This window comes from Cryptotermes secundus, unplaced genomic scaffold (genome assembly GCF_002891405.2).
Source record: "Cryptotermes secundus unplaced genomic scaffold, Csec_1.0 scaffold693, whole genome shotgun sequence".
NCBI lineage: Eukaryota > Metazoa > Arthropoda > Insecta > Blattodea > Kalotermitidae > Cryptotermes > Cryptotermes secundus.
In genome coordinates this window covers 1456388-1469280 of record NW_019722434.1, presented here as the reverse complement: position 1 = coordinate 1469280, position 12893 = coordinate 1456388, and the positions used below count along the sequence as shown (strand labels likewise).

The window sequence follows — 12893 nt, the reverse complement described above, 5'->3', positions numbered from 1 at the left end:
GGGTTGGTTCTGTATGTGTTTAGGCTTTCATTACCCCATTTGTGTTTCTTGTTCGATGTGATAATGGGTTAGTGTTACCAGGTGGTGAGTTATGTTCTTTTCTGGGTTTTCTGCCTGGACTGACTGAGCTGGTCATGGTTACAGGTTTGATTATGCTGCAAATACAGAAATATGACCAGAGATATGCAATGTCCTTACTGTTTGCACATGTTACAGGTTAATAGTCAGATTATTATGTTATTATTGTTATGGCAATTATTGTGTTATTTTTTTTTGGTTTTATTTACTGTCATTAAATAGTTATTTTGGAGATACTGACTTTTCTCGAGCAATGCTCAAAGCTTGGACACCCCAGTCCATCAGGGGAGCACTGAGAACAAACCAAAGGAACCAGGAACAAAATAAGCCACCATGACCAAACTGTAAGGGTAAAGAGGGTAGGAGCTGTTAAGTCTTCTAGGTTATGATGCCATGTAATCTGGTAGGTCATTAACAACATTTTGGAGGAACCTGCTGCAGCAAGTTGGTAACACTCTACCACAGTGCACACCATCTCATCCCAGAAGACCGTAATATTCACAGCCATGTGTGAGATTCTCCAACACTGAATGTGACGAATGTTAGTATCCTAACCGCTTCTTGTAGTCCACACTGTCCACAACCTGGCTCTCCTCAGTGTTCTCCAAGAGCAGCAGTAAACATTCCTTGTGGCCATTTGCTACAGCTGCATGGACAGGCGTCCGATGTGTCACGTTATCATGCACACTTACAAGAGCCCCACAGCGCAACAGCAACTGCACACACTGACGGTGACCTGAAACTCAAATGAGTCCCCGCTCAAGAAACTGGCAAGCTCAAACTCAGTCAAAGGTAAGTTGGCCAGACCAAATTCGGACACCAGTGTGGGCACATTTTATGCAAATTTGAAGTAGTGTGATATAAAAAATATTAATAGCCTCACTTTATGTGCAAAGTCTGAAATAATACATATTCCAAAATATTTGACAGGAATCACATGTGCATTCATTCCTATGAGAAAACTTGTCTTCAATAATGCAAGGTATTAATGAATGCATCCCTTGCATAAAGTGCAACTGCAATGTACACAAATGTGAATTTTGATCCATACCATACAACTTGCATACTATTCCAACTGCAAATTTTTAAGAATATTCAAAATACTGCTAGGGGTCGAAAAGAAGTGAAATAGCATTTCACTGCACTATTTGGAGGCTGAAGTGGCTTTTAACACAGTGTAATAACAGTGTACAGTGTACGGACGGTCTCCTCTCTGCCACATGAGATATCCATCGTTAGCACAACATGCATTTAGGTACACAACACAAAATTTCAATCCTGCAAAACGTTAGTTTTATGAATTGTGGCCCTACAACTCCAGGTGTGCAATATATGAACACAAATTGCAATATGTGAGCCCTGACATTACCTTTAAACGAGGCATGATCTAGAGGTGTTTTGCCAGTGTCATCTTTGATATTTGCATTTGAGAAGAGCGGTAACAGCAGTCGCAGAATATTACCATGTCCATGGTAGGCCTGAAACATCAGAGGTCCATGAATATGTGCTGAATATCATTTCATTTAATGAGGGTGCCAGAACAGGATGGCAAGCAGGACTTTCAGGTCTCAGCACCGAGGCACAGACGGCAGGAAACCATTACAATGGACATTCTGGAAATACGAGTAGGAGGAATGAACTACATTAATCAGATTCAGGATTTGGACCAGTAGCAGGACATTCTTCATATGATAATGAACCTCAGGCTTCCAAAAAATTCAGCAAACTTCTTAAATAGCTGAGCAACTGCTAGCTTCTCAAAAAGAACTCTAGATCATAGAGTTAGTTACTTGCTACCCACTAATATAGTGGAAATCCAATTTCATGTTCTTCAATTTAAGACTTTCCCTCAATTAACATTGAATTGTAATGAACCAAGTCAACAATGCAACTATAAAATTTCCATTTAAAATTTTTCACTGTTCAGCATTCAAATTGACAGATCCTCAAAGAAACCTTCAATGTATATTTCCTTTGCAACATACAGGTGAACTCAGCACTCACCGCTAAGTGTAAAGGGGTCACCTTGGGCATGTCATCACTACTGAGACTGAAAGACAAGCCAACAGCTGACAACAGGAACTCCAGGCCTGCCTGATTGCCGCCTGCCACAGCATAGTGGATTGCAGTGTAGCCCCTATTATCCTGCACTCTGGGGTCTGCCTTGTGCTGTAACAGGTACTCCACACACCTGCGTGCAAAACAGCAACTTTACCGGAACATCTTTGAAGACAGCAAACTTGACACTAGGACTCAAACATATATGACCTTTGCTCTTCCAGGAAGTATGCATAGAGAACAAAAGAGTAGAAGCAACTCTTACTTTCCCTCCAAGTCCTGTGCTGCTGCCTGGTGGAGAGGTGTGCAACCATCCACATCTTGCTTGTTCACCTGACTTCCAATCCCAACCAATGTAAACACACATGGATATTGGCCCTGTGCAGCTGCATAATGGAGGGGTATTCGACACTGTGCATCTTGTAGCTGGAAGTTGGCACCACTGCTTACCAGCAGATCGAGACAGTCAACTGACCTTTGAAAAGATGTGCTCATTATCCTGTGCCTTCAATATAGCGCATTCAACTTGTCAGACGTCACAGAAAACACAAGCATAAATTATCAGACAATGGCACATAACATTGGTGGCCAGAATTACTAAAATCGGAGTTGGTATGATGATATTTAGAAGTTTGAATGTGAACTGGATGTCACGGCTGCTTAGGAACCTGTTTCTCATGTAGCATGTTTTCTTATATTGAATTCAATTGCAGAAGAGGGATGAACTAATATTCTGCAAGACATGGCAATGGTCCCAAAGAGCTGCAGGGAACTCAGGGCCACAGTATGGCCACGTCAGGGACGTACAGTGTTGAATGTCACGGTAAAGTGGTCAGCTCTTTTGGCTTCTTACCTTGTCTCGGAGGCCAGTTATCCTAACAATTTTAAATCCCCCAATGCTGCGGTGATGGCGGCCAGATCTTAACTCAGAGCAGTAATTTTGGTATAAAAAAATGCCAGGCTTGCCAGTTGGGCAGTGCACATGAGCTCTTGCTCAGCCAGACAGAATGCATACATACACTGTCACAATAATGCAACAGAGAGAGGGAAACAGTTAAAAACATAAGAAATATACATTTTCAATTAGATTAACTACAACACGCAAGCAAGATGTTCTGTGGCTGAAACACAAGCTGTGTCCAAACTCCAAATACACAGACACTCACCCTTTAAATGCTGCCAAATGTAAGGGAGTCTTGCCCGTATTGTCCTGAATGTCAATATCAACCCCTACTTGCAAGAATTTACGACAGCATTCCACAAACCCACCAAGGCAGCACATGTGAAGTGGTGTCCGACCTGCGGACATCATGTTAGTATTAATAATTATGGAGTACTTGGGGGTAAATTGAAATTATGTTTCATGAAAAGATTAAGAGGGGATTCCATGTCAGACAGAGTGAGCTATGTAACACTAAGGTATCATAAGTTGTTTCCCATGGGTGTACAACTTGGTCTATCTGTTACAGGAATACAGGCTGTTCACATCAATGTGCTAGGGAAAGTATATGAACCAGATGACACAATATACAAGGGCAAGTCTGAAAGCATCCAGAAAATGTTTACAATCTCCCCCCAGTCAAAATTGGCCCCACTGCAAAGTGCACATGCAGCCCCAAGCATATAACCTCCCCACTGCTGTGATGACTTAGTTAACTTTGGCATTCATGTTTCACTTACAATTAGTGGCATCAGTATGTACACAAGTATTCGATTTTTGTAGGCTAAATTCGTTGACGACTATCGCCACAGTAAGGTGCAAATATCTGCCTCAGCGATGCATGTACAAATGGACTGACATGTTCCAAAATGGCCAAACAAGTGTCAGTGTGAAAGAACGTTTGATGCACACGTCCATGTAGATGGGAAGCAGTGGTAGTTTATGGGGAACAGCCATGCTGCTGCTGCTGCTACTGGCAAAAAAATGACTGAATGGTGAAGGTGAAATAGATCACTAAACAATAGGGAGGTTCTACACTTCAGGTTGCATACCCATTCAGCAGTGGGCCCAACTGCAAATAAAAAAAATACTGTCACGTATTATGGGTGACTACAGATGGGGTATGGATTGGATATTGATTCAGAGACACAATGTGAAATAAGTAATTACAACGCTATCGCTGATCTCCACACTTTACAAATCATGAGCACACACTAAGACTTCTCAGTCTCCACTACTCATTTCCTGGCAACAGCAAGGCGTTGCTCTGTAACAGACCAGTGAGCATACGTGATACATGCTGGCAACAGTGGAACAGCGAGGTTATGCAACCTGCTTCTAGGGAACAATTCAGTAAACAGACTTCTGTGCAGGCACAATGACATCACACTGCAACAGTACTAGCTATCACATAATTGGCGTATATTGACAGGAAGGTAATGTGTTGTTATATTTTGTTACATTCAATCAGCAGGAACTACTCAGTGACTACCGAAGAGAGATGAAAGAGTCAAGAAGCAAGACAACTGCAACACTGTACCTTCATATCCGCTCTTGCTAGGATCTGCTTGAAAAGTCAGCAGTGTTCCACTCAGGAGCTCGTGACCATACAGGGCAGCTATGTGCAGTGCAGTACAGCCAATCTTATCCATGCTGTCCACAACAGCTCCTGTCAAAAGAAGAAGAATATCAGGCGTGAGCTGCCATACCACAGTTCAGGCAGTTAATCACTGACTTTGTCAATCCCAGGTCAGGTCGTGTGAGATTTGTGGTGGACAAAGTGGTGCTGGTACGGGTCTTCTCTGAATACTTCAGTTTCCCCTGCCAGTTCTCATTCTACTCGTACTAATTTCTCCACATTCACCGATCAGCACAACACTGGTGACATACAGTCTCCATACTGACAGCTCAGTTAAACCAGCAACTTAGGTTACCAATGTTTCAGAGGAACCTGGTGTCTGTTGCCTCCAACTGCCGCCCTGAAAATGGAAGTAGCAGGTTCTGCCAAAATATTTCAAACAACTTATGAAATTATATGATGTCATCCCAGGATAATTTCTACTCTTCTCCAAGTATAATTAGAATGATCAAGTCAAGGAGGATGAGATGGGTATGACAAGTAGCACGAATGAGAGAGCAGTGCATATAGGATACTGGTGGGAGAGAGATAGGATGGCATGGTATGGACTGGATTGATCTGACTTAGAATAGGGACCAGTGGAGGGCTCTTGTGAACATGGCAATGAACCTTCAGGTTCCATAAGATGCTGGGAAGTTCTTGAGTAGCTGCATGACTGGTGCCTTCTCAAGAGGGACTCAGCTCCATGAAGTTAGTTTCACATCCCAGGAGACCAGCACCACTTTAACTTTGCTGAATTTGAGGTTCTCACAGCCGTGAATTTGCAGAGTAAGGTCTTACGGGATGTGACGCTGCACAGTCTGATGGACCTCCACTGACATTTCAGAGGAACATACTGCTCACTCTGCTTGCTGGCTGTCGGCTTGGTTTGTTTTTCAACCCTGAAGATGGAGGCAGTATGTTCCTCCAAAATGGTGGTAAAATTCTATTGCACCACATCACAGCATATCCTGCACAACAGTACACTTCTATTTTAACTTTCTCTGTGTGAAAATCTCAAATTTGAATAAGAAGTTAATTTTTGAAAATCTTAACTTCAATTTTGTTCATTTTAGGAATTTTTGGGTTATGTGTTGGTAGTATAAGCTTACTACATTATAGTAGTTCATGAGTCAGAATGCTGTAGGTTAACTCATGATACAGGGATATATACAGGGCCACTGAATAACAATACTGAATTTGTCATTATCACATAACACACATCGTTTTATCTTTATCGGAAATAGCGTAGATTCTATTTTCACCATACAACGGGATTCAGAGTCACTATAATGCAGATCCGACTGAACACACAGGGCTTTTCTGCCATACGGTTGGCTGCACTGAGTGTGCTGTGTCGTCAGACATGTTCTAGAGAGATGTCAGTAGTGAAGAGGTTATGGCAATTAGACAGCAAGTTACATTCAAACTTACCATGGTCAATGAGAGTTTTTGAGCGAGTAAAGCGCCCATGTATGGCTGTCATGTGCAGTGGCGTTCTTCCATCTTCACTCTGGACATTTATGTCAGCTCCCATCTTAATGAGTACATCAAGGCACCCCACTCCGTGTGTTGATGCAGCGGCTATGTGCAGCGGAGTCTGCAAGAAACAGAAACAAGTTGTACCTGTGCTTCAATAAAACTACCATGCCATAAAGACATACGAGGGAATGGAGGTAGAAACCCCACACATTCCTCACCTCAGCACTAGATGGAGAAGAGTCCTGGTATCGCAATGAACCTACTATGCCACCACACAAATAGACTTGAATGGATTCTGACGATGGTGTATACTGTACTTCTTTTGGCTTATTTTGGACTTCACCCATCATCTGGTATGTAAAAGACAAAAGACCACGACGTTTCGGAGACTGGATCTGTCTCCATCTTCAGGAGGATAGGGAAGGATAAACTTACTCAATTGGGCCCGTTAGAAAGAGCTAGTCTCAATCACTGGACCAGGTCAACATAATTGGTACCTAAGTCAAAATGACTAATCTCACTTTTTAATTTGAGTTTCTCCCCCACAATCTCATGCCAGGCCTGCATATATAATGTCATGTGCATGAGTGACTATAGATGGGGTCTGGATTGGTGGCTCGATTTATTGACCACTTACAGATCACAACGACAAGTAATTACACCATCATCACCAATTTATACATTTTACAAATCACTACAATACATGCTAAGTATTATCAGTCCTCTTTCACTAATAATTTCCCAGTAATGGATATTAACAATGGAGATTCTTCAGTTTCTGTGCTCATATTGTCGTCCGTTGGCTAATACTAGTTAGTTAGTTATTGGAGAGGGTGGGTTTCCCCATGCACTTAGACCAGTATTGGTCCATTGTGCTTCCCTCTATGATATTCTACCAGTCTCTACACCTTACCAATAATGGTGCGTACCATCAGTCCCGCCGAGCAAGCGAGTTCGGCCTCCACTTGCTTAGCGGTGTCTATAATGCTTCCCCCATCTATCAGAGGCCTTAGAGACTATCATTAGGCAGGAAACGTCCTTGAATTTGGCTCAGTGATCTCCTTTGGAGATATGAGGTTCTTTTATGTGCCGTAAAGTTACGACATGGGACACACGGCTTAAAGTCCCTCCCGGAGGACTTGTTCCCTGAATTTTTTGACCCTTAAAAATTCCACGACCTCCATCGGGTATTTGAACCTGCGTAACACGAGTCATGAGGTGGGAACATTACCTCTAGACTATGGAGGCCGCTTTGGCTAATACTAACTTGCCTCAATCATCCTCACTCTATTGCCTCGGCACAGACCACACATGAAACTGTATTTCCAACTGTTCCTCTGCTGTTGTGTGTGGATTTGTTTCCATGGGAACATGTTTGTCTGTGAAGGTGTTACTAAGTAACAGCTCTTGAATATTTGCATATCTCATGGTCATTGCCCAGCAACAGGTCTGCATGCTACAGTATTAAGAGTAGACAGTATGGCAATAGGAATGAATACTGTGATCTGAAAACAGGCCAAAGTCACAGCACAGATACAGAAAATAGGTGATCTATCTTTTTCTGGCAACCAAGATATATGTCTGGCTACCTGATTTTCTAAATTTCTTTGCGGGTTGTAATTGAGCAGTAGCAACAGTAAAAACAAGTCTTGTACACTCACCTGGCCCCTGTAGTTAAGTGCATTGATATCTGCACCACAGTATGCCAGCTCACTACATAGATTGGAATGTCCATTCAAACATGCTATGTGGAGGGGGGTATTTCCATAGGAGTTACGGGCATCCACTTCTGCACCGCTCTCCGCGAGTATCTGCGCCACTGTGACACTGCCACTTGCAGCTGCAGCGTGAAGCGGCGTATACAGCTGCAAAGGATGGAAAGATACTCTTGACAATTCCAGACATTGACTCGCCTGAGACATGAGATGGCAGTCGCGCAGTCAAAATAAAAGCTTTCAATTCCCCTGCAAATTCCAAGAATCTGATTTCTATTATTCCTGTCTCAATTAATGTTTCCATCTGTAATCTGTATTTTGAGACATACACAGTGCACAGAACCCAATGATTCAGTGTCATGCTAAGTGAACTGCATTAGAAGTAATGTTCTTGGTTTGGTCATCAGCCTGGACATCAGCTATCCTGACCAAGATTTTCAAGAGTTTTCCTCAGTCCTCAGGCAAATACTGAGGCACTACCTCACTTACATGAAGACCACATCCTTCCAAATTCCTTCCAATTCATCAATTATCTTTCCAATTGATGCTATACAGGCTAGATATTGATGGCAATGTAATTACAAACACCCCACCCCCAACAAAAAAAAGTTTAGACATAACCTCAAACTATATTTATTTATTTATAACAGTCCCCATGTTTGCAACATTAGGATAACATGAACATCCTATATAAAATGTTACAGATATGTTTAACTGTTCATCTCTAATCAAATTTCATAGTCATATTAATAACAGTTCACAATGTGTTACTCTTCTTCTTCTTCTCCTAGCACTACTTCAGTTTCCTGTGGGTCAAGGAGTGATGATTTCTTTCTTCCAACCATCTTTGCTTTCATACCGCATGACTAGATAATTAAACAAAATGTTATGCGAAGTTTCCACACACTACACAGAAAGTCACTTTAACAACACGTACATACACAGAACTTCTGCATCCAGCAATTACTGGCAATAGTGCACTCACACATGCATTTAAGGTTCATTTTGGAGCCATAGGATTTAAACACCAATCCGAGGAAAATTTTAAATGGAGATAATTTAGCACTGAGATTACTGGCTTGCGATCTTGAAACTGAACATCAAATGTGGGAAAACCTTAAATCAAGAAATATCTAAAAACAGAACTTATAGTACTGCATTATAAAGAAAAGGTAAAGCTGTCCATGTAACAGGCCATGGAGAAAAGGGGAAGCACAACAGATCAATGACGGTCACAGTGCAACTGCTGGCACACCCCTTATACATTCATTCATTCATTCAACAGACCATGGAGACCCATAGGGTTGTGAGACATCAAGGCTCCCACAGTTTCTATACAATCGGCTAACAGAGAGCAGTGAGGATGTCAGCCTTATGCGCCAGCTGTCCTTTACTCCCAGAATATTCTTGGTACTCTTGAAACAGAGTCGAATGAACTAGTGGGTAATGGAGTTCATTCACGAGGTCAGTTCACGTCCAAGCTGCATACAGTGCTGACAACAGTCATCACACAACATTGGAAATTTCTCCTTGTCTGGCCCCCTCAGTCACCTGACTTGACAGCAGCAGACTTTCTCCTGTGGGGTTATATCAGGGATTAGGGGTGGAAGAAATCCCTGACTCAAACAGAACCCCTGGCATCCATCTGGACATTCAAAATACCCAATGAGCTAGCCCAACTGTGGATTTGAATAAATTATAACAACATTCATTATTTTTTCTTGTCGCACTATTCATGTGAAGTTTGACATTTGTATGACAGACATTATGATGATTACGGTCTTCTGGGATGTGAGGCTGTGTAGTCTGGTTTATCAAGTTTTGAATGAATGTTCTCCAGCTAGCAAGCAGAGTGTCTAGTTCTTGCCAGCTACTAGCCTGGCTCAACCTTCGACCCTGAAAATGGAGTCATATGTTCCTCCATATAACAGTGAAGTTCTACCAGAACCCTTTGGGCCATATCCAAGAAGACAGTACTCTTATAAATAATTTTATTAATTGAAAATATCTCATTAAATTTTAATCCATTATCATTTGACTTGTGGCCTAGACAGGCAAATGAAGCATCTGAGTGCAGCCAGTGTTTACGAGGTCAGCAGGTACAATAACATTGCACTCACATCTCTGTCTTTCACATTCACATCAGCAGCGTGGTTGATCAAGAGCCTCACAACATCCTCATAGCCCATGTGGGCAGCCCAGTGCAGAGCCCGTCTATCCTTCTTGTCACAGGCATTCACCACACAGCCCTGAGTAAGCAGAAGCTCAGCCATCTGCAAAGAGAATAAGTTTGTATATGATGTGGCTTCTCACAGCAGTGAGAGAGCAATTTGCAGTTCCTTTACAGAACAGTGGATCTGAACACCACAGGGAGAAACTTAACAATGAGACTGGTGATCTGAGATCACTTAATTGAATGGCAAATGGGAGAAAGCCTTAAATCAAGAAACACTGAACAAGCATTTCACTGTATTGTATACTTCTTACTAAACCCACACACTCTGCACTAGCGAAACCCTGATATTCTGAAGATGTGACGCCATGAAGTCCAGTAAAAATTCTCCAGTGTTTTGGAGAAACAGACTGTTTCCATCTTCAGGGTCAAAGAGTAAGCCAAGAAAGCAACCAGCAAGAACTGAGCAGAAAGCAGAGCTGCTTGGGTTACTCTTGACCCTGAAGATGGAAGCAGTTATGTTCCTCCACAAAGTCAGTGGACTTCTATCACAATATGTACCATTATATTCGAGAAGATAGTGCCTATAATTGTCAGCGCTGTGGCAGCCTAGAACGAAACCTCAGTCAAGATAGTCAGTGTCCTGGGCAAGATTTGAACACAGCACCTGCCGTATACAAGTCTTGAGCCTCACCTCTAGATCAACCGGTCTGGTAATCCAGGACAAGTAAAGTGGGATGTTGTCGACAAAGTGGCACTGGGGTGGCTCTCCTCAGAGTTCTTTGGCTTCCCATGTCAATTCTCATTCCACCAATTGCTACACATTCATTAATCATCCTATCATCCTGTGCCACAACATCTTGACCCTTGCATTTTCATTAATTATAAATAACCCCCTCCCCCAAAGAAGAAAAGACAGCATCATTAACTAAAGCATCAATCATAATTTTAAAGATACAAACTTATTATTGGTTCCATCACCACAATTCATGTATAAACTTTATTATTTTACAACATGTCTTGGGTTTTTATGGCCATCATCATGTAAAATATTTACACTCACTTTCTGCTCTTGTTGCCACTCTTCCTTACACTGGCTAACAGTGTGATGCTGAGATACAGTACTCCTTTCAAAGGTATGAACTTAATGCTCTGAGGCCTGAAATTCATTTAAACAGTATTTTTATTTTAATTAAGTGTCTATCTCACGTCAGAACACCATATCTGTGTTAAAACATGAGCAAATGGAGCTCTTTAGGAAAATAATTAATGTGCTGAATCTGATGTTCTCACAGCTGTGACTTCTGGGATCTGACGCCACTGTTTATTCTGCATGGTTGTGAGGTGTTGAGGCCCCCACATTTTCTAGACAATCAGCTTACAGATGGCACTGAGGCTATCAGCCTTACATGCTGGCCAGCCACCCTTTAGCCCCCAGGAAACTTCTTGGTACTCATTTCTGTTAGAGGCTGAGTCCACCCTAGGGCCATAGTGCAGCTGGAAGGATTAGATAAATTGATAAAATTCAATGACCTCATCGGGATTCGAACTCGCGACCTTCCAGCTTCTAGCATAGTGCCTCAACCAACTATGCTACTGTGTGCCCCTGTTTATTTTGGGAGTCATATGAAACTCATAAACATATTGTGTGGGCAGAATGCAGAGAGTTTTTTAACACTGAAGAAGGTGTAACAGTCAGCACTGTACTTTGAAATATTTAAAGAGAAATGGCACCATCGTGACTTCCTGTTGCATGACCTTGATACTTTAGTTTCACGAAACAACTCAAACACTACTGGACGAAACAGGCTGAACTCCATATGCCATTGTGGTATAAGCTGGATGCAAGAAAGAACCAAGTGTGGACCAATACCTCATGATGGCCATTGTATGCCGCGTGATGCAGACTGGTGCGCCCGCCCCTATCAGTCACATTGATGTTAGGTAACAGAGGTATCAGGTTATCAGCGCAGTGAACAGCATTATTAGCAGCAGCTACATGTAGTGGTGTCTGCCAATGTCTGTCCCTAGCATTGATATCAGCCTTGTGTTTCAGCAGAACTTCCACAGTGTCCTGAAATAGATCATCCCAACCACAAACAGCACACTGTACTTTCCATGTGATTCAATTTAATGTTACTGTATCCGGGACATTATTGGTTTGTATCATTATTAGCTGTTAAAGTTACACCATAAAATCATAAAAAGATCCAGACACTGATAGGAGCCATACATCAAGTTCAAATTTTACCTACGAACAAGCAGAAGTACCTGTTCTTCCCCCCCCCCCATGTGGTTGCTCTCCCTGTCAATATCATAACACACACACACACACAAAAAAACATCTGTGAGTTAGTCTGCAAGCGAACTAGACTGACCGAGTGACCGCCGCTTGTCGGCGAAGTTAGTGCCAACCTCAGCAGATAGAGGGTGTCGCATAGACAGTGCAACGAATCCCCACAGCCGTTAATTTCGGTTTTCTAGACCAAAGCCGCTATCTCCTTGAAATAGCTCCTCAATTAACACCATGAAGTTAAGTGAACCCTGTTCCAGACCCACTACTTCTCAGAAAGAAATCTGGTAGCGCTGGGAATCGAACCCAGACATCTGGATCTGTAGCCAGAAACTCTGACCATTAGACCACAGAGGCGGTCCCAATATCATAACACACAGCAGTTGAAACTTTAAAGGACAAATAATACTCACACTGACAACATTAAATTTAATCATATAATTAAAAAAAAAAAAAACTGGGAATGAAAATTCAAACTGCATACAGAAACTCTACCACAGAACACTTAAGCAGCACTTCAGCAGCTGTGGCTACTG

The 12893-nt window shown here is 42.2% G+C and overlaps 1 protein-coding gene across 2 annotated transcripts in view; it reads right to left on the bottom strand.

Moving 5' to 3' along the window:
- The window catches only part of LOC111861442 (serine/threonine-protein phosphatase 6 regulatory ankyrin repeat subunit A), a 30470-nt gene that overhangs the window by 15813 nt on the left and 1764 nt on the right, over nucleotides 1-12893 (bottom strand). For both annotated transcript variants that reach the window (XM_023846015.2, XM_023846016.2), the window contains exons 3-12: nucleotides 11938-12138; nucleotides 10012-10164; nucleotides 7838-8041; nucleotides 6129-6294; nucleotides 4617-4745; nucleotides 3303-3435; nucleotides 2402-2611; nucleotides 2083-2269; nucleotides 1448-1556; nucleotides 634-814 (exon numbers count right to left, since the gene is read on the bottom strand). In XM_023846015.2, the coding sequence (XP_023701783.1) occupies nucleotides 634-814; nucleotides 1448-1556; nucleotides 2083-2269; nucleotides 2402-2611; nucleotides 3303-3435; nucleotides 4617-4745; nucleotides 6129-6294; nucleotides 7838-8041; nucleotides 10012-10164; nucleotides 11938-12138 (1673 nt within the window). The remainder of the gene's footprint in view (nucleotides 1-633; nucleotides 815-1447; nucleotides 1557-2082; nucleotides 2270-2401; nucleotides 2612-3302; nucleotides 3436-4616; nucleotides 4746-6128; nucleotides 6295-7837; nucleotides 8042-10011; nucleotides 10165-11937; nucleotides 12139-12893) is intronic.